This window comes from Stegostoma tigrinum, chromosome 7 (genome assembly GCF_030684315.1).
Source record: "Stegostoma tigrinum isolate sSteTig4 chromosome 7, sSteTig4.hap1, whole genome shotgun sequence".
NCBI classification, from domain to species: domain Eukaryota; kingdom Metazoa; phylum Chordata; class Chondrichthyes; order Orectolobiformes; family Stegostomatidae; genus Stegostoma; species Stegostoma tigrinum.
In genome coordinates this window covers 97,506,756-97,532,852 of record NC_081360.1, presented here as the reverse complement: position 1 = coordinate 97,532,852, position 26,097 = coordinate 97,506,756, and the positions used below count along the sequence as shown (strand labels likewise).

The following is a 26,097-nucleotide window of genomic DNA, read 5'->3' as shown; positions in this document are numbered from 1 at the left end:
TAATGTTAGCCTTAAGTGAGGGTCCAACTGATCCTGAGGGACAGGACCAGATAGGATGAAATGTTTCAGAAAATCAGACCCAATGTGGTCTGATTGCTCTCTGGCTTCACACTGAGGAGATGCATTAAAAGCTGTGAGATAAAGATTTAATGAGACCGCTGTCACGGTCTTTGGTGTCCTGTCTTTTCAGAATAAGACACCAATTGTCTGTAATTGTAAAATGTCTTATTTAAAAAGTAGTTTTCATTGTAGACACTAGTTAATCCCAAAACAAATTCCTTTGATTACGAGACACAGAAATGTGTTCTACTCCTGTCCTATCTTTACTCATGAGTAGATTAAAATTTCACCATTATGATTGGGCAAAATCATTGGAACTAAAATTAGAACCATATCTTTGTAAGAAGATATGCTCACGCATACAAAATAAAAACAGGACAAGGCCCCTCAAGTTCATTCTGACATTTATTAAAATCTTGATTGATCTGATTACTGCACTTTCTCACATAGTTCTGATGTGCTTTCAGCCCTCAAATAAATGGAAATTCATCTACCAATACCTTAAAACGTCCAAAAACTCTGCTTTCACTACCTTTTGAGGAAGTGAATTCTAAAAACTCATAACCCCTTATTTAAGATGGCATAAGCCATAACACATAGGAACAGGGTCTGCTCCACCATTCGAATAAGGCTGATATGTTTCTCAGCCCCAGTCTCTTGCCTTTTCCCTGTAACCCATGATGGCCTGACTAATCAAGAACTTAAATACTCAATGATTTGGACTCCACAGCAATAAATTCCAGGACTCACCACTCTTTGAAGAAATTGAAAAAAAATTCCTTCACATCTCAGTTCTAAAGGGTTGTCCTTCCACTGTGTGCCCTTCGATCCCAGTCTCTCCAACTAGTGGAAATATTTTCTCCAAGTCCACTCTATCCAGGCCTCTTATATCCCTCCTCCAGTCTTTTAAACCACAGGAAGTACAGAGCCAGAGTCCTCAACCACTCCTCATATGACAGGCCCTTGGGATCACTTTTATAAACCTACACACACACACACACACCAGCACGTCCTTCTTTAGATATTGGGCCCAAAACTGCTCATAATATTCCAAATGCAAGGTCACCAGAGCTGTAGCCCTGTCTAGATGAACAAAAACATAGGCAAGAGGAGCAGAACTTCTTCAAGGTGGGCATGCTTGGAAGAGGTGTGGAAGTTAAATACTAAATAAAAACCAAAAGAACTGTGGATGATGTAAATCAGGAACAAAAACAAAGTTGCTGGAAAGGCTCAAAGAGAGAGGAAAGAATCTAGATGAATGCTGATATTGCATTTGCCTCATTAACTGCCAGCTGAACCTGCATGTTAACCTTAAGAGAATCATAAACTAGGACTGCAGATTTACTTTGTGCTTTTCTCTGTCACATACACACACGCACACACACTCTCACACTCACACACAAGCACACAAACACTCTCTCTCTCTCTCTCTCTCTGTCACACACACACAACTACACTCACACCTACAATTCAGCTTCTGAGTTGAGATGTCATCTTCTCTATATTCCTGTGGCTCTGCCTGATTGCCATGACAGCACAGCACTGACATTGACTTTTTAAACACTTTACAGACCATCTAACACTCTTGGCCACCTGCTGAGAATTATCATGTGACACCACTGACACTAGTTGTATGATCTTTTGATCTCTGTGCTCATAAACTCTGTGTCTATGTGCCCTGCTGTGTCACTACATGTGATGAAGGGGTTGCTCTCTGATAGTTTGTGTGATTCCAAATAAACATGTTGGATTATAACCTGGAGTCATGTGATTCTAACTTTATCTACCCCAATCTAGCACTGGCACATCCATATCATTCACACATGTAAGATATTTAACATGTAGGTTTTCAAAATGGCATGTCAGGCCAAAAAAAATCTGTTCATTCTCAAAGTCAACCATTTAACTTCTGCATTCCTCATTGTAACACATTCTAATCTTCCGTTCTGAAGTCATGAGAATTGGAGGTTAATAAAATTGGTCAAGGAGTCATGATGCAGGGGCAATGTCCCTAACTCTAGACCAGGAAGGCCAGGTTCAAATCGCAACTGCAACCGAGGTGTGTAATAACCTCTCTGAACAGAATGACTGGAAAAATATCCTAAACTCAGCTTGGGTTAAGGTTTGCCCAGAGACTGCTCAGGCTGGATTTAATTAGTTGGATTGCACAATTAATTAGTATGATGCCAAGAAGATCAGTCAACAGAGGAAGATGGGAAGCCGGTTTATATTGACTGACCAGGATATTTTCTGTTTAAACAATTACCAGGCTACCTTAGGCCTGAATTTGGCCACTAGTAATAATGAGGCCTAACTTTTGTATTAAGCCATGATGAAGCGAATGCTGAGCTAGCTCTGAGTGATGATGCCTGGCTTTGGTAACCAGCATTAGGGTGAAGGAACTCAGTTATGTACAAAGACTGGAGAATCCAGAAATGTAGTTACTTAAGGCAGAGAAGGTTTAGGGGAACTTTAACAATGTATTCAACTTTGTGGAGGATTAAAGCAAATAAGGAGTAAATCTTCAATAAATAACTTTCAAATGAATTAGATAATTACTTGAAAAGGAAACATTTTCAGGGCATAAGGTATGACCATTGGATTTGGGACTAGCTAAGTATTTCTTTGAAAGGGCCTACACAGACACAACAGACTGAATAGCCTCCAAACGCTTAAGCATGTTCAGGAACAGCTTCTTTCCAGCCATTATCAGACTGTTGAATGAACTCTAGCTTTAAATAATGTAACCTGCAAAATAACTTGTATGCCTCTTAAGTCTTTTTTATCTGTACATTCTTTGAGTGCTGTGATCTGCCTGTACCACTTGTAAACAAAGCTTTTCACTGTGTTTTGGTACACGTGACAATAAAATCAAAATCAAGAAAACCAAAACATTGTTGAACAATCCTATATGGAAAAAGACCTACATTAGTGCCATTGGTAGGAAAAAAAACACTTAATATTGAACTTAATTATAAAAGAAAGGCTTACATTTACTTAGCGTCTTTCCTAAGTGTATTATGAGTGAAATACCTTTGAATTATGGTCACTGATATAATGTAGGAAACTTAGCCAGGCTGATTCCTAGAATGGCAGGACTGACATACAAAGAGAGACTGGATTGGTTAGTACTGTATTCACTGGTGTTTAGAATAATGAAGGGGGAGAGGAATTTATAGAAACCTATAAAATTCTAACAAGATCAGACAGGGTGAATATGGGAAGAATTTTCCCAATGACCAGCGAGTCCACAATCATGGGTTATAGTTTAAGGAGACAGGGTAGACCACTTAGGACTGAGATGAGATTTTTTTTCAACCAGAGAAAGGCGAGCCGGTGGAATTCTCTACCACAAAAAGTGGTTAATGCCAAAACATTGAATGCTTTCAAGAAGAAACGTTCTTAGGGCGAAAGGAGTCAAAGGGTATTGGGAAAAAGCAGGAACAGGGCTTTGTGTGGAATGACCAATCATGATCATATTGAGTGGTAGAGCAGTCTCTAAGAGCTGAATTGCCTACTCCTGCTCCTGTTTTCTGTTTCGGTTATCCAAACTAATTTGGCAGAGATAGTTTCTGTTGTCAACATTAGAATAAGGACCAGGCAATCTGTTTTATTGGTTGAGAACATTTGGGGCTATTTAGCCACTCTAGTCAGCTCGACCTTCCAATGCAATCATGGCTGATTATGTACCTAAATCCACTTTCCTGACCTAACCTCATATCCCCTTGATTCCCTTATTGCATGAGAACCTGCCAGTCTCACTCATGTATGACTGACTATCCAATGTGCTTGGGCCAGATTGGGAAGTGTCCTGCATTGAAGATATAGTGGAAGAGGTATGGCTGGTGAGAGGGTGGTAGAGATTGAGGAGTGTGAAGATTTAGGGGACAATATATGGCTGAAGAGGAGGGGTGTGGAGATTGAATGGTGTGAAGATTTAGGGAGCAAGATATGGCTGGAGAGGAGGGGTCTGGAGATCCAGGGAAAATATATGTGGGCACAGAGGGCATTCGAGATTAAGGGATGTGGAGATTTAGAGGAAGAAATGTGGCAGGTGGGATTGAAGATCAAGGGATGTGAAGGCTTAGAGGATGAGATATGGCTGTGGAGAGGGGGTGAAGATTGAGAAGTATGGAAATTTAGAGTAGAGCTGTGGAGGGTAAGGGGAGATGTTGGAGACCAATGGATATGGAAATCTAGCGGACAAGATGTGGCTGCGATGGGGTTGAGAAGAGGGGCGATAAACGGGTGTGGAGATTTGCGGAAAGACATGTAGTGATGAGGGGGTGGCCATGAAGACTTCATTTCAGTTTAACACCACATCAGAAAGGCAAGCCCTAAAACAGTGCTGCATTTTCTCAGCACTGCCGCTGCTAATGCTCGCCCCTGGAGTAGGAATTGAACCCACAATCTCTTGATTTAACTGAGGAATTAACATTCCTTGCCCATTGTCCCCCTGAATGAATATTTGATGTTGTCCACAGCTATCCAAAAAAGAATGATAGTTTATTGGTGGCAACTTGATAATAAAACCTGTCTTGTACTGTTACCCATCATAATTTCAAGCAAAACAAAAGGAATTGAAACTGAGTGGATGTGGCCCAGCAGGCAGATGTTATCTTAATTCATGACAACATTAAAATTTCATTCTGGCATTTAATAGAGCAGCACGGACTGCTTTCAGATGTGGGGGTGAGTTTTGTATGGATTTAATCTGTAACATCCGGAATGGACAAATTGACGTCCTATTCCAAGTATGAACTATTTAAAGTAATTCAGATTTCTATTGTTTTTCATGAAACAAGTTTAAAAAAAGGAAGGCTTGCGTTTGTACAGGGCTTTCCAAAGTCCCCCAAAGATTTAGCAACCAGTGAAGTCCTTTTGAAGTGTGGTCACCATTATAATGTAGAAATCAGGGTAGCTATTTGCAGAATTCTCCTACAAACTGCCATGCAATCGCAACTAGATCTGTTGGTTTGGTGACATAGGATAAATATTGATCCAGACACTTGAAAGAACAACCCTGTTCCTTTTTCAGATAATGTTGTTGGATCTAATGTATTCACTGGTAAGGAAAGATAGGGCCTCAGTACCTTCTACAGTACAGTGCTCTCTTGGTTATCATTCTGGGATTTTTTGCTCAAGTTCTTGGGGTGGACACTCACAACCTCTTGCTCAGACACTGAGCCATAACTGATATGACAAACCATTGCATTCTTCAATACCCTTTCATTGCTTGTATGCACCCATTCCTTGTTTCTGTTCCCTAAATAATATAATTTTCTCAGTTCACCACATTAAATGTTTGCCATCTGTTTTCTGGTTCCACCAGCCCATCCATGTCTTCTACTGCTCTTCATTTATATTCCCCTACCGTCTTGCATACTCAGAGATTGTGCTTTCTATATCCAAACCCAAATTAACTATAGATGCACAGTCAGGAAAGGGCGACCTAGCGCTGATGTCTGGACATACTACTTCCAATCATTCTCCAAACTCAGTGACGTCTGTTTATCCTGACTCATTGCTTTCTGCCCATTATCAAACTCTCTCTACAGTCTACTCCATTTCCTCTTAAACCCTGCATTTCCATAATGATCCTCTTGTGAGCATCAGCAGCCTTGTGAAAAGTCCACCATTTTAAAAATATTTTTCATTGGAAGTGAACTTCACTGGCAAGGTAAGCATTTGGAACATGAAACAGTACAAGTCATGAACAAGCCCTTCGGCCTACGATGTTGTGCCGAACATGATGCCAAATTAAACTAATCCCTTCTGCCTGCCCTTGTTCCTCATCCCTCCATTTCTTGCATATTCATGTGCTTATCCAAAAGTCCCTTAAATGCCCCTTTTTTGCCCATCCCTAACTACTATTGAACTGAATGGCTTGTTAGTGCCATTTTGGAGAGCATCCATATTGGTCTGGAGTTACATGTAGGTGTTGACAACAATTGATAATAGTTTAATGCCATGTCCCTGAAGCGTTAACCTGGTTCTTTCTACTATGCCAACATCTCACCATTCTATAACACACCTAGTATAATCCCTTTATCCAATTGGATGCTTTTACAAAGAAGAGTTTAGCAAAATTGGTCAAGCATTCTTGTTTTTAATATTTATTTTGATTAACACAAGCTTTTCTAAATGCTCATTGATTTTAATCCTGAGTGATGCATTCTAAGAACTTGAGCATAACTGGCAATTAGTCTGTGATTGTCAGTCCTGAAGAAGGGTCATACCCAAAACATTGACTGCTCCTTTCCTCCAGATGCTGCCTGGCCTACTTTGTTCTTTCAGCCTCCTGTTTGTCTACATTGGATTACAGCATCTGCAGTTTTTTTGCCTCTAAACTGTGGTTGTTTGGTTTAATATGTGCAGGTACTGGTGTGGGAATGATTGGACAAAGTCAGAAGTTACTTGATATCAGGTTATAGTCCAACAGGCTTATTTGAAATCACAAGCTTTTGAAGGATAGCCCCTTCATCAAGTGAAGTGAGAGGGAAGCATACAGACACAGAATTTACAGGCAGAGAGATCAAGGGCTGCCAGAGCAAAAGATCATACAAATGGTGTGAGTGGAGTGTCAAATAATAAGTCTCTGCAGGTGTTCAAAAGTGTCAAATGGTGTGAGTAAAGTATCAACAGCTGAATAACAAGCAAAGGGATGACCTATAATCTGATTATATGAGGCAGAGAGATATTTACAAAAAATTAAAAACAAGATGGTGCTGTAGACAAACCAATTGACTGGAATAACATGCTTTGTTTATGTTTGAGACATTTATTTCTCAGTAGTTGCAGTGCATATTTAAATAAGATACAAAAATTACCGCCAGAACTTTTACTATTTCCTCTCTCTTTTCCATAGCCTAAGATGTAATTGGATCTGGTGAGAAATGAAAGGAAGAAGAAGAGAAAGAACTTCCATGGATGTAAATATGTTGGAAGTGGTTCAGAGGAGGTGTACTAGATTGTTATCTGAGGTTATCCAATATGGAGAGGCTTGACTGCCTCAGCTTCTATCCAGTGGAGTTTAGAACAGAAAGAGGTGACTTGATTAAATTGTATAAGATCCAAAAGTGCCTTGACAAGATGAACATGGAAAGAATGTTTGTTTTCATGAGTGAGTCAGGAGGCACTGTTCAAAAATTAGGGGACAATCTTTTAGGACAGAGGTGACCAAAATGGTTTTTAAGTTTATTCATGGGATGTAGGCATTTTTTTGTGTTCATTCATGATGAGGGCATCACTGGCTAGGCCAGCAGGAATTGCCCATCCCTAATTACCCTGAGGGCAGCCATGAGTCAACCATATTGCTTTGGGTGTGGAATCACATGTAGGCCAGACCAGTTAAGGATGATGGCTTCCTTCCCTAGAGGGCATTAGTGAACCATTTGGGTTTTTCCCAATAATCAACAATGATTTCATGATCATCATTACACTCATAATTTCAGATTTTTATTGAATTAAAATTCCACGATCTGCCATGATGGGATCAAAACCCAGCTCCTCAGAACTTTACCTGGGTCTCCAAATTAACAGTTCAGCAATAATACTACTAGGCCATCGCCTCCCTGTGTCTAATAAGATACAGATGAGATGATGAGGGGCATGGATAGGGTAGATAGACAAAATCTTTTCCCCAGGGTGGGGGAGTCCAAAACCAGAGGACATAAGTTTAAGGTGAGAGCAGAATGATTTAAACGGCACTTGAGGGGCAACTTCTTCATGCAGAGGGTGGTGCGTGTATAGAATGAACTGCCAGAGCAAGTGGTGGAGGCAGGCGCAATTACAACATTTAAAAGGCTCCTGAATGGGTACTTGAATGGAAAAGTTTTACAAGGATGTGGGCCAAATGCTGGCAAATGGGACTATATTTATTTAGGTTATCTGGTTGGCATGCATAAGTCAGACCAAAGGGTCTGTTTCCATGCTGTGCATCTCCATGACACGATTAACTTCTTAACGCAGAGAGTAGTGAATTTGTGGAGCTCTTGACCACAGAGTTACCTGTTAAGTCATTAAGAGTATTCTAGACTGAGATTTTAAGCAGTGAAGGAATCAAGCGTTACAGGGAAATGACAAGAAATTGGAGTTGAGGATGATCAGTTTAGCAGAAGAGACTCAGTAGGCTGAATGGCCAACTTCTGCTCCTATGTCTTATGGTCCAATAGCAAGCTCCCACAAAGACCCTCCTGAATAAAGAGAAGCATTAACAATATTGGCGAAAGTTGGGTGGTCAACATTTATTGGGAATGGGATTGAGAAAGCAAAGATTGGGTCTCACTGATAAGCTTGAGAAGGTAATGGAGGGATGATAGTAGAGGAACTAAAGAAAGCTGACGGTTCAGGTGAGGCAAGGGCTTAGCATTAAAGTCAGTTTTACCATTTCAGCAAGTGAAGAGGAGTAACAGAGTGACAATGCAGAGGTAGCTTATTCTGAATACCTCGATCTTGGTAATAAGGAATTTTGTGGGTGGCGTGCATGTGTTGTTGGAAGTAAAATGGAGGAATTTAAAACAATAGATAGTAAAATCTCTCTAGTTCACAGAAGAAAAATGCAAAAGGTGGCAATTAAAAAATGTGCTTCCCTGAAAAAACATACAGCACTTTGAAATAGATTTCATTCTAACTCAGTAGACCTCCACAGGAGATAGGTGAAGGATCAGTTGCCAAAAATGTGCCCATTTCATTCTGGAATTCAAGATTTGGAATATAACAGAACTTCCACTATTTCCCAGGGCAGAAATGGCTAGCACGAGGGGTCATAGTTTTAAGCTGGTTGGTGGAAAGTATAGAGGGGATGTCAGAGGCAGGTTCTTTACGCAGAGAGTTGTGAGAGCATGGAATGCGTTGCCAGCAGCAGTTGTGGAAGCAAGGTCATTGGGGTCATTTAAGAGACTGCTGGACATGCATATGGTCACAGAAATTTGAGGGTGCATCCATGAGGATCAATGGTCGGCACAACATTGTGGGCTGAAGGGCCTGTTCTGTGCTGTACTGTTCTATGTTCTATGTTCTATGTTCCACACAATAAAATTAATGGGTGGAATTTCCACTGGCACCCCCTCTCAGATTCCATCATGTGCTTCCATTGCACAAAGTTACCCAAATCAAAAACTGCCTATCATAGTCTTTGTCAGCCAGACTTACTACGTAATATACAAATCTGAAGGCCTTTAATCATGATGAGCCATGGTGTGACGGTGACGGTGTTGGACTGCGATGGACAAGGCCAGAAATCACACAACACCATAGACATGGTATCATGTGATTTTTCACCTTGATAAGCCATGTTATGTAGTTGTCAAGCAAGCCACAAGACTTGCTTCACAGTCACATCCAACCCACCCCACTTGTCTAATTTCACCTCTTATTTTCCACTTACTGACACTTCGAACTGTTTCAACGCCTCTAAGGTCTATTCTGCTGCCGGTTCATACAGCACAGAGACAGGCTATTTGGCCCAAACTGGTCCATACCAACCAAAATGTCCATCCAAGCTAACCCCATTTCCCTGCAATTGGCCCATATCCTTCTAAACCTTTCTTATCTATGTAGTCGTCCAAATGCCTTTTAAATGTCATGAATATACCTGCCGAACTGGCTTGTTGTTCTGCAGACGTTTCATTACCCCGCTGGGTAACATAATCAGTGCAGCCTCCGATGAAACACTGTCGTTCCTGCCTGTTAATTAAACTCTGGGGTCCGTTGAGCTGGATTACCTCACTTCTGGTTTTCCTTCGCAATGGAGTGTATATGGGGTTGAGTTCTGTGTGTTTGTTGATGGCTTTCTTTGTGGAGAACCAGGCTTCTAGGAATTCCTGTGCTTGTCTCTGCTCCGCTTGTTCCAGGATCTTGGTGTTGTCCCAGTCAAATTGGTGGTTCTCCTTATCCATGTGGATAGAGATGAGGGAGTATTGGTCATATCTTTTGGTTGCGAATTGATGTTAATTTTCTTCCCGTTTGTACGATGGGTGTTTGCCACAGTCTCTGCAGGGAATCTTGTATATGACATTGGCCCTGTCTGTAGCGGGTAGTGAGTCTTTGGTTCAGGTGAGCAGTTGTCGTAGCATTGATGTGAGTTTGTGTGCTGCCTGATACCCAGTGGTCGTAGGAGTCTTGTGGTCAGTTCAGATGTATTCCTGATGTAGGGTAGCCTAATGAGGTAGGCGAGCCAACCAACCACATCATCCACAACCTGAGCTACAAATCTACTCTTTAACCTCATTCTATACATGTACCATGTGTAAAATAGTTACCCCTCAGGTCCCCATGTATTCTTTCCCCTCTTACCTTAAACTGATGCCCCGTGGTCCTCGATTCCCCAACCCTGGGCAAAAGACTGAGTATATTCACCCTATCCATGCCCTTCATAATCTTATGCACTTCTATAAGACCCTCTCTCAGTCTCTTATGCTCTAAAGAAAGACATTCACAAAATAATGGAGCATTGCAGCTAAAGGCTGCAACATGAACAAAAAATAAGTCTCACCATGTTCTTTTGCTGATTGCCATCCAATGATTCTTACAGGCAAATAGATGTTATTTAAGGAAAGAATCAACACTGACTGTGATCTTGAAATTGCATGCTGGCGTTTATTGCAAATGTACCAGAAAGAGAAAATGATATTCACTGCGTGGATCAAGTTTGCTTTTGCTTTCTTTTCATCACCAGCTACAAGGAAGAGACACTTTTCTACCCTTCAATTCCATTAGTTGTTCCTCCTTCATCAACTTCTCACTTCATCCACCAACTCCATCTCTTACAAAAATATGTATTAGCAGCAGGGGTTGGCTACTCAGCCCTCACACCTGCTCTGCCGTGTAGAAAATCACGGTTGATCTGATACTTTCCCTTGTCAATGCAGAATCTGTCCAATTTAATCTTAAACATATATAATTACTTAGTTTCACTGCCCTCTGTGGAAGAGTTCCAAAGCCTCACAACTTTTGTTTTGTTCATGGGATGCGTGTATCACTAGCTAGGTCAGCATTTACTGCCCGGCCCTTAATGTCCAAAGGACAGTTCAGATCAGTTGTAGTTCTGGAGTCACATAAATGCCAGATCAAATAAGGCCGTACAGATTTCCTTCCCTAAAGGGCATTAGTGAACCAGATGAGTTTATAAATAAGTGACAGTGGTTAGACTGTATTCTTTCCTCCCCCGCACTTTTACTGAATTTAGATTTCACCATCTGCTATACTGGGATTTGAATCCGTCTTTCTGGAACACTAGCCTCAGGTTCTGAGTTACTAGTCCCATGCCATTACCATGACACCATTGCTTTTTCTGTCATCTCATCCTTAAATGGAAGGCCCCTTTTAAACACTCTTGACAACACGGACTTTTGCTTGAACAATAGAAGCTTCTATTCTGTGTCCTGTGTCAAACTGACAGCGGAAACATTATTAATACTAGCTGCCCTCAAAGTAAAAAGTAACACAAGAACATACAACACTACAGCGCAGTTCAGGCCCTTTGGCCCTTGATGTTGTGCCGACTTGTGAAACCAATCTGAAGCCCATCTAACCTACACTACTTGATTATCATCCCTATGTTTATTTAATGACCATTTAAATGCTCTTAAAGTTGACGAGTCTACTACTGTTGCAAGCAGGCATTCCACGCCCTTACTACTCTCTGAGTAAAGAACTATCTCTGACTTCTGTCCTATATCTATCGCCCCTCAATTTAAAGCAATGTCCGTTCGTGCTAGCCATCACCATCTGAGGAAATTTGCTGTCACTGTCCACCCTATCTAATCCTCTGATCATCTTGTATGTCTCCATTAAGTCGCCTTTTAACCTTCTTCTCTCTGACGAAAACAGCCTCAAGTCCCTCAGCCTTTCCTCATAAGGCCTTCCCTCCAGACCAGGCAATATCCTGGTAAATCTCCTCTGCACCCTTTCCAACGCTTCCACATTCTTCCTATAATGCGGCAACCAGAACTGTACGCAATACTTAAGTGCGGCCGCACCAGAGTTTTGTACAGCTGCAACATGACCTCATGGCTCCGAAACTCAATCCCGCTACCAATAAAACCTAACACACCATATGCTTTCTTAACAACCCTATCAGAGATCTCTGTCTGACCCATGATTGACACATAATTCTGTTCAGGAACAATCGCTGCTGTATAGTACTCTCTCCAAATTACTTTATCATAACCATAACCTTGTCTTGTGACTGATTTTTGCAAGTGTTCTGTGAAATTTAATCGTATAGCATCCAGGACGTTACAGTAAGCAGGAGAATAATTTTTCACAGTAAACAAACGGGCAGATTCCAAAAGACATTAGATATGCAAACAGAGTAAATCTACCTTGTTTCACTTCAGTAACAAAACTGCTTTTGCTCAAATTGGTGCCACGTTTCCCACAATACAATTACTACCTTTCAAGAGTGTTTCATTAAGTGCAAAGCACCTTGCAATGTCCTGTGGTTGTGAATGGCACAAAGTAAATGCAGATCAAATTTTAAGTAGAATCCATCATTCAAGATAAAATTCGTGAGCCTTTGGAAATACTGAGGTGATTCAAGATCCGGATTGAAGGATATATGTATTATGATACACATATATTTCCAATTGTGTGTGGTAAATTGGCCAGACCAGAGGGTCTTTGTTGTCTACCACTGTTTGTACAAAGGAAAGTACAGCACAGGAACACAACCTTCGGCCCACCAAGACTGTGCTGACACATGATGCCTTTCTAAACTAAAAAAACTTCTGCCTGTTTAAAGTACATATCCCTCTATTCCCTGCCTATTCATATATGTCAAGTTACCTTTTAAACATTGCTATTGTATCTGCCTCCGCCACCTGCTCTGGTAGCACATTCCAGGCACTTACCATCCTCTGTGTAAAAAAAAGTGCCCCTCACATCTCCTTTAAACTTACCCCTTTTACCTTAAACCCACATCCACTAGTAGGTGTGTATTGTTTCACTTTAGAAAAAGCACGGGAAAATTGGAAAGGGAAAAAAATACCCTTAAATGCATTTAACTATGCTATCAATGACCCTTTTAACTCCTATAAGATAATATCATTAGCTAGGAGAAATTAAATTATGTGCCTAAATACCCCCATGTTAAGGTGATCTGGGTCAAAGACTACCTCTGTTAGAAGTTTGAGCCCATTATGTGGTCAAGCTTTTATGGAACTACTGAAATAACTTATGTTAGCAATGATTAAAATTTATGACTTCTAGCATGCAGCCGACTTTCAGTGCAAGGTTGTTGCTGGGACTGGTACCATTTAATAATTACTACTATAGCAGTTCCAGAGGTAATTCTAATTCTAAGAATATAGCAATTATAAGTTACTGCTTAGTAACCTGTCTGGTGCCAACATTAGCTATTACAAACAAAATCGGAAATTGCTGGAAAAAGTCAGCAGCTGCTGGTAGTATCTGTGGAGAGAAAGCAGAGTTAATGTTTTGGAGTTCTGAAGAAGGAAATCTGCATCTTTTTTACTCTTTAGGGTGGCAAGGTGGCTCAGTGGTTAGCACTGCAGCCTCACATTACCAGGGACCCAGGTTCAGTTCCAGCCTCGGGCCACTGTCAGTGTGGAGTTTGGTCATTCTCCCCATGTCTGCGTGGGTTTCCTCCGGGTGCTCCGGTTTTCAGTCCAAAGATGTGCAGGCTAGGTGGATTGGCCGTGCTAAATTGCCCGTAGTGTTCAGGGGTGTGTGGGTTATAGGGTGATGGGTCTGAGTGGAATGCTGCAAGGGCAATGTGGACTTGTTGGGCCAAAGGGCCTGTTTCCACACTGTAGGTAATCTAATAACTGGGCATCACTGAATGGCCAGCATTTATTATCTGTCCCAGATTGCCAACAGGGCAGTTAACAGTCAGCCACTTTGCTGTGAGTCTGGAGCCGCATATAAGTCAGCAGATTTCCTTTTCCTAAAGGACTTTGGTGAACCATATGGCTTTTTAACAACAATTGATTATTGACAGTTGATAATTTAACAACAATAGTGTTTAGACTAGCTTTTTAATTTCATATTTTCAATGAATTCAGATTTCATTATCAGACACAGTAGTATTCAAATCCATGTTCCACAGATGGATATAAATGATCCCATAGGAAAGAAGTGCTGGGAAGATTCTCCTCAACATCCAGGCAATATTTTTTCGTCCTTCAAACATCACAACAGGAGATGATATGGTCATTTATCTCACTGCTGTATGGTGGAACTTGCTGCTCACAAATTGGCTGCTGTGTCTCCAAAGTTACTACAATGACTGTACTCAAAAACCAAAAGGACTTAATTGGCCATGAAAGACCTTGGGGTATCCTGAGGCACTGAAAGGTGCTACATTAAATGCAAGGATTTCAACTCTCTTTAGGTTGGCCCTCCCTGTGTTTCTCTCGAGCCTCTCAGACAAAAGTGTTAATTTTTGCAAGATTTTCACAAAAGGAAGTATTTGAAAGATGTTCTTAAAAGAATATGCCAATCATTGAAATGTTAATGCATGCAACATGAAGAATCTGCATCATTTGCTGTCATTTCTATTCTCGCCTCCTGTAGGTTAGTCCGAGAGGTGACAGGTGTGAACGTAAATATGCGAGTTGGGATTCACAGCGGGCGAGTGCACTGTGGGGTCCTTGGACTCCGTAAATGGCAATTTGACGTGTGGTCAAATGATGTCACCTTGGCTAACCATATGGAAGCAGGAGGCAAGGCTGGGTAAGAGTTATGTTTCCGCCTGAAGCTGAGCTGATTGCGACACTTCTGGTGCTTTTCCTCAGTCCAACCCATCATATATCAGCACCTCTTGTCTGCCCTCCTCAAATGGCCATCAATGTTAAGTCAATATCGCCACTGTTTTGTCATCATTATAGACGGACACTCACAGTAGCGCCACTTAAACCACATTAAGCATGTTGACTGTTCTGGGCAGTTCACACTGTTTAATGTGTCACTTTGCACTGAGCATACCATGTTGACAACCACTCCCCTTTTAGCAGATTCATGACTCCCACTACCAATGATTCCTTGTAGCTCCTTTGTCAACTTAGTGCCCTCACGCCTACCATGCATACCCATCTATCAAGTTTTGCCCTTATACCCTGCATGCAAACTCAGCCAGTATACACTATAGCAGATGTCAGGAACCAAACTTAGATGACATAAAATAAAGTTCAAAGTATGTATTACAGACTGCACGAGATAAAAATAAAACTCTTATATAAAGCTTTTCGATATATATAAAATCTTCCAGGAAATTAATTCCATTATAAAAATAACAAACATCTATACTTAAAACCCTATATCATAAAAGCTGATCCTTTAGTAACTACTTAGAACCGTTGATCAAGCTGTCAATATATAGCACTCACCACTGAAATAATGACAGGTTGTAGGAGCAATCAAGTTGTAATAATGCTATTATAGCTACCAGGGTTATGTCATCAAACAGCTATTGAAACTGACAGCGTGATCTTTTGTAATTCATAAAGACTGAAAGTTTTTTTCATCAAAATTTAAAGGGCAAAATAGTTTGATAGCTTGACAATACCGCACACCTAATCCACTTCTCATAAGCATTTACGTACAATAAAAAAAGTTACGCACTGCAATATAAAAGTTATGCCCCAAGAAAAATATGACTTATTTGAACTCAGCAATGGGGAGTCAAAGGGTGAGATTAATACTGCTGAATTTCCCCTGAATCCCAATGAATTCAATGGTGAAGTGAGAACAGTAGTATGGACCAAAATGGTTCAGCCTGGGACTCGTGGGACCACTGAGTAGAAAAAAGTGTTTGAGGGATGATGCAGGACAGTAGTGCAGATACTGGGGCTATGGAGGCCACAAGGACTCCTTGCTAATGCTGGAAGATGCAAATAGTGAAGAGATAAGCAATTCCAGGTTTTGATTGAATACAGTATTTTTAAACTTTTGGGCCTCTTCTGACTCATTCAATGTCCCTACACGCTGTTCTCAAAATATTGGCAAGGAGCTGGTGGAGGAGTTTAAAATTGAGAGGTGTATATGTGTGTGGACAAAATTCGCCTCAATGGTAATTTCCCCATGTTGGATTAGTTTGTTATCACTGTTGTAAATTATATACAAAAGATTTTTATTACTCTTTTTTTTGGAATGTAAACAACAGTGGCAGAACCACCATTTAACCCCATTTCTCATTGCCCTGAAGAGGTGGTTGTGATGCCCATGTGTTGCCAGCATTGTGATAGACGGGGAGTTCCAGGATAACTCACCTCTTGATTCCTCAAAGCCTGTCAACTATCGACAGAGCACAAGTCAGGAATACGATGGAGTACGTTCTACTGGCCTGGGTGAGTGCAGCTCCAGCAACACTGAAGAAGCTTGATACCATGCTGGACAAAACAGCCTGCTTCTTTGACACTACCTTCAGTGTTCACTCCCACAAGGTGTACTGCAGAAATTCACCCAGCATGCTTCAACAGCACCTTCTAAATCCACAACCACTACCATCTATAAAAACAAAAGTCACATGACACCAGGCTATAGTCCAACATGTATATTTGAAATCACAAGCTTTTGGAGCACTGTTCCTTCATTCAGGTGCATGAGAACACCACCTCCTGCAAATTCCCATCAAAGTCACTCACCATCCTTACTTGGAAATATATCACCGTTCCTTTAGTGCTGAAATTCTTCCCACGCAGCATTGTGGGTATACCCATACATAGAACATAGAACAATACAGTGCAGAACAGGCCCTTTGGCCCTTGACGTTGTGCTGACCTGTGAACTAATCTAAGCCCATCCCCCTACACTATCCAATCATCATCCATATGCTTATCCATGGTCTGTTTAAATGCCCATAATGTGGCTGAGTTAACTACATTGGCAAGCAGGGCATGCCACGCCCTTACCACTCTCTGAGTAAAGAACCTGCCTCTGACATCTATCTTAATTCTATCACCCCTCAGTTTACAGCCATGCCCCCCGTACAAGCTGATGTCATCATCCTAGGAAAAAGACTCTCACTGTCCACCCTATCTAATCCTCTGATCATCTTGTATGTCTCTATTAAATCCCCTCTTAACCTTCTTCCCTTCAATGAGAACAAACCCAAGTCCCTCAGCCTTTCTTCATAAGACCTTCGCTCCATACCAGGGAACATTCTGGTAAATCTCCTCTGCAACTTTTCCAACACTTCCACATCCTTCCTGTAATGGGGCGACCAGAACTGTACGCAATATTCCAAGTGAAGCCGCACTAGCGTTTTGTACAGTTGCAGTGTGACATCACGGCTCCAGAACTCAGTCCCTCTACCAATAAAACCTAACACACCGTAAGCCTTCTTAACAGCACTATCAACCTGGGTAGCAACTTTTAGGGATCTATGTACATGGGCACCAAGATCCCTCTGCACATCCACACTACCAAGAATCTTTCCATTGACCCAGTATTCTTCCTTCCTATTATTCTTCCCAAAGCGAATCACCTCACATTTGTCTGCATTGAACTCCATTTGCCACCTTTCAGCCCAATTCTGCAGTTTATCCAAGTCTCCCTGCAAAATTCCCCCACACTGCCCACCACTCCACCGACTTTAGTGTCATCTGCAGACTTACTAAGCCGTCCACCTATGCCTGCGCCCAAATCATTTATAAAAATGACAACAGCAGTGGTCCCAAAACAGATCCTTGTGGCACACCAATAGTAACCGGACTCTAGGCTAAATATTTTCCATCAACCACCACTTGTTGCCTTCTTACAGAAAGCCAGTTTCTAATCCAAGCTGCTAAATCTCCCTCAATCCCATGCCTCCGCATTTTCTCCGATAGCCTACCATGTGGAACCTTATCAAAGGCTTTACTGAAGTCCATGTACAACACATCAACTGCGCTAGCCTCATCCACATGCTTGGTCACCTTCTCAAAAAACCCACTGAGGTTTGTGAGATATGACCTGCCCTTGACGAATCCATGTTGACTATCTCCGATCAAATGATGCTTGCTAGATGATTATAAATCCTACCTCTTATAATCCTTTCCAAAACTTTTCCTACAACAGACATAAGGCTCACTGGTCTATAATTACCTGGGTCATCTCTACTGCCCTCTTGAACAAGGGCACACCATTTGCAATCCTCCAGTCCTCTGGTACTAAACCTGTAGACAATGATGACTCAAAGATCAAGGCCAAAGGCTCCACCATCTTCCCTCTAGCGTCCCAGAGAATCCTCGGAAATATCCCATCCGGCCCAGGGAATTTATCTATCTTCACACCTTCTAGAATTGATAACACCTCCTCCTTACTAACCTCAATCCTTTCAAGCCTAATAGCCTGTATCTCAGTCTTCTCCTATACAATGTTCTCCTTTTCCTGAGTGAAAACAGATGAGAAATATTTGTTTAGCACCTCTCCGATCTCCACAGGGTCGACGCACAACTTCCCACTTCTTGACTGGCCCTATACTTACCCTAGTCATCCTTTTATTCCTCACATACCTATAGAAAGCTTTAGGGTTCTCTTTTATTCTACCTGCTAATGACTGCTTATGTCTCCTCCTTGGTCTTCTTAACTCTCTCTTTAAATCCTTCCTCGCTAATCTGTAACTCTCCATCGCCTCGTCTGAACCGTCTCGTCTCAACGTCACATAAGCCTCCGTCTTCCGCTTAACAAGAGATACAATTTCTTTAGTAAACCACAGTTCCCTTACCTTATCACTTCCTCCCTGCCTGACAGGGACATACCTATCAAGGACACGCAATATCTGTTCCTTAAACCAGCTCTACATTTTGATTGTCTCCATCCCCTGCATTTTGCTACCCCATTCTATGCCTCCTAAGTCTTGCCTAATTACATTATAATTGCCCTTCCCCCATCTGTAACTCTTGCCCTGTGACATGTTCCTATCCCTTTTCATTGCTAAACTAAACGTAACTGAATTATGGTCACTCTCTCCAAAGTGCGCACCTACCACTAAATCAAACACCTGTCCTGGTTCATTACCAAGTACCAGATCCAGTGTGGCCTCCCCTCTTGTCGGCCCTTCGACATACTGTGTCAGGAAACCCTCCTGCACACATTGGACAAAAACTGATCCATCTGACAAACTACAGTTACAGCATTTCCAGTCAGTGCTGGGGAAGTTAAAGTCTCCCAGAATGACCACCCTGTTCCTTTCACTCCTGCCCAGAATAATTTTGCCAATCCTCTCCTCCACATCCCTGGAACTTTGCAGAGGTGTATAAAAAACTCCCAGTAGTGTGACCTCTCCTGTCCTGTTTCTGATCTCAGCCCATACCACCTCAGTAGACGAGTCCTCGTCAAAAGTGGATTGTAACAGTGGATACCCAGTGGATTGTAACAATTCAGCAGTTAGGTCAACACAACTGTCTGAAGCACAATTTATCAATGGACAAAAAATGATGGCCAAGCTAGTGACACCCACATCCCATGATCAAAAATATGGAACACTTAGATAGTGAAGGTAATACTGTACAAGTCAGATCTAAGATTGATTTGATAGATAAGTTTTATTTTTGCAAGTTGTTGACATTAAAATACTAACCTATAACTCACTCCCAACTGCCCATTATTCTATCAACTAGTGAAATGGCAGAAGAATCAACAACCAGGGGACTCATATTTAAGAATATCAGCAGAAGAAACAATGGCACCATGAGAAAAGTAACCTTTTAAGACAGAAAGATAGAAATCGAGAAAGCACTGCTTTGAAAGGGTGCTGCAGACAGCTTCAATAGTAACTTTCAAAAGGGAGTTGGAGAAATACTTAAAGGGACTATGGAGAAAGGTGCAGGGGAAGTGTGAATGTCTGGATAGCCCTTCCACTGAGCTGGTGCAGGTAAGATGGGCCAAATAATTTCCTGCTGCGATTGTCTAATTTTTAAAATATTTATTCATTGGATGTGAGTGTCACTGGTTAAACCAATATTTATCGTCCATCCCTAATTGCCCTCGAGAAAGTGATGGTGAGCTGTCTTCTTGAACACCCTGATCCCTTGGCGTGTCGGGTCACCCATAGGGCAGTTCCAGGATTTTGACCCAATGACAGTAAGGGAACAGCGGCATAACTCCAATTCAAGATAGTATGTTGCTTGATTAAGAACTTGCAAATGCTGTTCTCATCCATTCCATGGTATTAAACACTTGAACCCCTCAATTCAATTCCAGTCCTATAACTTTCTCTTAGGCATCCAATTTTACATGTATAAAATTCTTAAATCATCAAATAGACTCCAGTCTGTAAATTGTTTCCCTGTGCCCACTATCCACTAAGTCTCTAAACCCTTGGATTAGTTCACATTGGCAGACTGAAGTCTTCAGGGAAAATGCAGAGTTGGTGATTTTTTTTTGAAATTTGCTCAGCCGTTCTTAACCTTTCCATTCTTTGAAAAGTGTCTCTTCCTGCTTTTAGGCGAATTCACATCACAAAAGCCACGCTGAACTATCTGAACGGGGATTATGAAGTGGAGGCAGGTTTTGGAGGCGAGCGGAACGTTTACTTGAAGGATCACAATATTGAGACCTACCTCATTGTGGGATGTAGCCAGAAACGGGTAAATAAAAGAATTCCATAAGAAATTGGAGCAGGCGTCAGCCAGTTAGCCTTTCTCGCCTGTTACACCATTCATTGGCATCATAGCTGATTTTGTCGAGTCATAGAGTCATACAGTGTAGAAATAGGCCCTTTGGCCCAACCCGTCCATGCCAAACTGGTTTCCTAAACTGAACTAGTCCCATTTGCCTGCATTTGGGCCATATCCCTCTAAACCTTCCCTATCCATGTACCTGTCCAAATGTCTTCTGAATGTTGTAATTGAACCCACTCCTACCACTTTCTCTTACAGCTCATTCTGTGTATGCAGCAACCTCTGTGTGAAAATGCTGCCCCTCAGGTCCCTTTTAAATCTTTCCCCTTTCACGTTAAACCTATGTCCTCTAGTTTGCACTCACCCACCCTGGGGTAAAGGCTTTGCTATTCACCTTATCTGTGCCCCTCATGACTTTACAGTTTCATACTTTGTACATTTTATACTTCACCTCCACATTTTGGTCCTACCCATACCCCTTAATACCATCGAAATTCTACTGATCCCAGCCTTGAGCTTTATCAACAAGTAGGTCAATACAGATACAGTAGCAATAGTTGAAGGGGAAGTTTCAGAATACATAAAATAGACATTAAATTACAAATGTTTCAGAGATAGTAAGAACTGCAGATGCTGGAGAATATGTGATAACAAGGTGTAAAGCTGGATGAACACAGCAGGCTGAGCAGCATCAGAGGAGCGGGAAGGCTGATGTTTCGAGCCTAGAACGTCAGCCTTCCTGCTCCTCTGATGCTGCTTGGCCTGCTGTGTTTGTCCAGCTATACATCTTGTTATCTCTTATACTAAATTGCAAATGATGTGATTTAAATATATACTAATTGTTTTAACATTGTTTTAATTTTTGGGTTTTGAATTAGCAACCAGTGCGTTTTCAGTATGTCTGAAATTAAAAGTTAACTTATAAGCATTTCAGTAATCATGGTGATTTATTTTAAAACAGTTTTTAAGCTTTGGCTTTAGAGTGAATGGGCTTATGTGTACTACTAATGGATTTTTTTTTGTTGTATGATATTTTGCAACCCAGCAAGGTAAATAATGGGGCTTTAAGGTTTGGTTTAGATTTCTAGAACTTGCTTTTTTATGTAGATTAACGGGAACACCCACAACTTAAAGGGGGAGAATTTTAGAGACAACAAGGTGTAGAGCTGGATATACAAAGCAGGCCAAGCAGCATCATAGGAGCAGAAAGGCTGATGTTTCAGGCCTAGACCCTTCATCAGAAATAGGGGAGGGGAAAAGGGCTCTGAAATAAATAGGGAGGGGGGAGGCGGATCGAAGATGGGTCCACTGCTGTCTGTCATTTTTATAAATGACCTGGATGAGGGCGTAGAGGGATGGATTAGTAAATTTGCAGATGACATTAAGGTCGGTGGAGTTGTGGATAGTGACGAAGGATGCTGTAGATTGCAGAGAGACATAGATAAGCTGCAGAGCTGGGCTGAGAGGTGGCAAATGGAGTTTAATGCGGACAAGTGTGAGGTGATGCACTTTGGTAGGAGTAACCGGAAGGCAAAGTACAGGGCTAATGGTAAGATTCTTAGTAGTGTAGATGAGCAGTGAGATCTCGGTGTCCATGTACACAGATCCTTAAAACTTGCCACCCAGGTTGACAGGGCTGTTAAGAAGGCATACAGTGTTTTAGCTTTTATTAATAGAGGGATCGAGTTCCGGAACCAAGAGGTTATGCTGCAGCTGTACAAAACTCAGGTGCGGCCGCACTTGGAGTATTGCGTATAGTTCTGGTCACCGCATTATAAGAAGGATGTGGAAGCTTTGGAAAGGGTGCAGAGGAGATTTACTAAGATGTTGCCTGGTATGGAGTGAAGGTCTTACGAGGAAAGGCTGAGGGGCTTGAGGCTGTTTTCGTTAAAGAGAAGAAGGTTGAGAGGTGACTTAATTGAAACATATAAAATAATGAGAGGGTTAGATAGGGTGGATGGGGAGAGCCTTTTTCCTAGGATGGTGACAGCGAGCATGAGGGGGCATAGCTTTAAATTGAGGGGTGAAAGATATAGGACAGATGTCAGAAGTAGTTTCTTTACTCAGAGTAGTAAGGGAATGGAACGCTTTGCCTGCAACGGTAGTAGATTCGCCAACTTTAAGTACATTTAAGTCATCTTTGGATAAGCATATGGAGGTACATGGAGTAGTGTAGGTTAGATGGGCTTCAGATTGGTATAGCAGGTCAGCACAACATCGAGGGCCGAAGGGCCTGTACTGTGCTGTAATGTTCTATGTTCTATGAAGATGGTTAGAGGAGAAGATAGGTGGAGAGGAGACAGTCAAGTCAAAGAGGTGGGGAAGGAGCCAGTAAAGGTGAGTGTAGGTGAGGAAGTAGGGAGGAGATAGGTCAGTCCAGGGAGGATGGACAGGTCAAGGGGGTGGGATGAGGTTAGTAGGTAAGAAATGGGGCTGCAGCTTGAGGTGGGACGAGGGGATAGGTGAGAGGAAGATCTGGTTAGGGAGGAGCGCATGAGCTGGGCTGGTTTTGTGATATGGTAGGGGGAGGGGAGATTTTGAAGCTTGTGAAGTCCACATTGATACCATTGCGTTGTGGGGTTCCCAAGTGGAATAATTGTTTCTGTTCCTGCAACCTTTGGGTGGCATCATTGTGGCCATACTTTGACCTTTGGGTAGTCCTGTGAAGTCCTCGGAGTAGGATTGTTGTGGAGACCACTGCTACTGAGAAGGTAAGGATATATTGTGGTTAAATTGTCTTAGAGTAAAAGGTTAGTCCCAGACCTGAAGTGTTTGGATAAAAATTTTGAAGAAGTCGATTGAGTACATTGAAGTCACAAAAGGAGTAATGTTGGGCAAACTAATGGAGCTAAAGGTAGACAGGTTTCCTGGCTGTGATGGAATGCATTCCAGGGTATTAAAAGAGATGGCGGGAGATATAGCAAATGCGCTTGTAGTAATTTTCCAAAAAATTCTGGGGAAATTCCAACAGGTTGGAAAACAGAAAATGTGACACCGCTGTTTAAGAAAGGTCGACAAAAGATGATACGCCGGTTAGTTTAACTTCTGTAGTGGGGAAGATGCTTGAATCTGTCAAAGAAGAAATAGCAAGACATCTAGGTAGAAGTTGTCCCATTGGGCAGATACAGCATGGGTTCCTGAAGGGTAGGTCATGTTTGTCTAATATACTGGAATTCTATGAAGACATTATAAGCATGGTGAACAACAGGGACCTAGTAGATGTGGTGTATCTAGATTTACAAAAGGCATTCAACAAGGTGCTGCACAAAAGACTCCTTTTGAGATCAAGAATTTATCGATTTCTGCCTTGAAGGCATCCAACGTCCTGGCCTCCACTGCACTCTGCGGCAATAAATTCCACAAGCCCACCACTCTCTGGCTGAAGAAATATCGTCTCATTTCAGTTTTAAATTTACCCTCTCTAATTTTAAGGCTGTGCCCATGGGTCCTAGTCTCCCCGCCTAACGGAAACAACTTCCTAGCGTCCACCCCTTCTAAACCATACATTATCTTGTAAGTTTCTATTAGATCTCCCCTCAACCTTCTAAACTCTAATGAGTACAATCCCAGGACCCTTAGCCATTCATCATACGTTAAACCTACCATTCCAGGGATCATTCGTGTGAATCTCCGCTGGACACGCTCCAGGTCTAGTATGTCCTTCCTGAGGTGTGGGGCCCACAATTGGATACAGTATTCTAAATGGGGCCTAACTAGAGCCTTATAAAGCCTCAGAAGCACATCCTGAATTCCCCTGTTAAATTTAGAGGTAACTAGTGTATGTTCGTATCCTTAATTTTGTTCTCACCCAAAATTAGAAAGGTTTTCTCCATATCCATGCTTATCAAATACCTGTAAATTGTAAATAAAGACCTTTGTTTTGTCGCTGATTAGCCTTCTCTGCTGTAGAGAAGATCCCCGGCAGTTTCAGAGGTATCATCCCTCAATTCTGATATCATCCTTGTAAAGCCTTTGCCCTCCGTAATCTAATATAGAAAAGCCATTTCATTCATTGTCTCAAAAACTGTATTGTAACGAATTGTAACGATAGAATTGCTGTGTTTTTCCCCCTTTCTTGTTCTTCTTCTCACGTTCTTCTCTTTTGTGCAGAATTTCCTTCACATTGGAGACTAATGTTTTCATTCTCACTGCAGAAGGACGAGAAAGCAATGATTGCAAAACTCAACAGGACAAGGTCTAACTCGATATCTAACATTGGTTCACCCTGGAATGTGGAGCGTCAGTTCTACAAACACATCTCCAAGGAGATGAAGACCATGGTAAGCAATTAAATCACATACCTCTCTGTCAAATCAGTTTTTAAAAATCCTTTTGTAAGGTGCAGATGTTACCGACAAGCACAGGATTTGTCACCAGCCCCTAATGGATCTGCTACAAAATAGATTGTTGGACCATTTCAGAGGGCAGTTAAGAGTCAACCATATCACTGTATGTCTGGAGTCACAAGTAGGCTAAACTAGGTAAGGATAGCAGATCCTTCCCTGAAGGACATCAATGAACAGGTGGGTTTTTATGAAAATTGACTACTATTTCCTGGTCACCATCACCGTGACTAACTTTACTTTCCAAATTTAGTCATTGAATTTAAATTTCACCAAGCGGAATTGGGACCCATCTCTCCAAAGATTTAGTCAGAAATTTCAGAATTATTTTTAGCCCAGAGACATTACCACCTTACCACAATCATTTCTTAGTTAGGAGCAGCAATTCCTGACACATGTGCCCAGTCAATTTTTGTGTTGCTTCTTGTGGGATACTTGAGCCTGGCCCTTGTAACATTTGGACCACAAATGTTTAAGTGTTCAGAAGCAAATGCAGGGGCTGAAAAGGTGTCTATATGACTTTATGTTATTGCAATAATGGAATAGCTAATAACATACAAGCTAGTATTGTAAGCAATTTATTGTAGGACAAGAAATTGCATTTATAAAACATTATTAACTTGGTCAAGAGTCTCAAGAAACTACACAAGAATGTTATCAGTCGACAAAATTAGCAATAAGTCAAATAGGGAGATAATAGGAAGGCTATCAAAAACTTGTGCAAAGAAGATTTTCTTGCAACTTTAAAAGTCTTTGTTGGGACACTGGCCGTGGCCAACCAGCTTGGAGTCAGCACCCCCTGAACTGAGGAGATTCTGAATCTCCTGCTCATATATTTTTTCCATTGCCACACTAGCTGTGCTTAGTTTTTTTTCCCCACAAAACCCATGTTGTGTGTGTGTATAAGTGCAGGGACTCAGTGAAGACACTATTGTGCAAATCAATTTATTCAATATATCCACGACCAGGAAAAACACCCTTGAGGGCAGGGAACCAGTAACAAGGAAAGCCCAATAAGGGCAATACTGACATGACAAAAAAGGTGAAGGAGGAGGGTAGACTTTTTAAATTTAATTATGGAAAGTAAGCGTTGCTGCCTGAGCCATCTTTTATTGCCCATTCCTTAT

General features: G+C 41.6%; 1 protein-coding gene across 7 annotated transcripts in view; it reads left to right on the top strand.

Moving 5' to 3' along the window:
• The window catches only part of adcy5 (adenylate cyclase 5), a 405,848-nt gene that overhangs the window by 261,552 nt on the left and 118,199 nt on the right, over window positions 1–26,097 (top strand). For 6 of the 7 annotated variants that reach the window (XM_059647537.1, XM_059647542.1, XM_059647539.1 and 3 more), the window contains 3 exons: window positions 14,599–14,757; window positions 20,453–20,594; window positions 24,782–24,907. In XM_059647537.1, the coding sequence (XP_059503520.1) occupies window positions 14,599–14,757; window positions 20,453–20,594; window positions 24,782–24,907 (427 nt within the window). The remainder of the gene's footprint in view (window positions 1–14,598; window positions 14,758–20,452; window positions 20,595–24,781; window positions 24,908–26,097) is intronic. The other variant, XM_059647541.1, reaches the window with a different exon arrangement.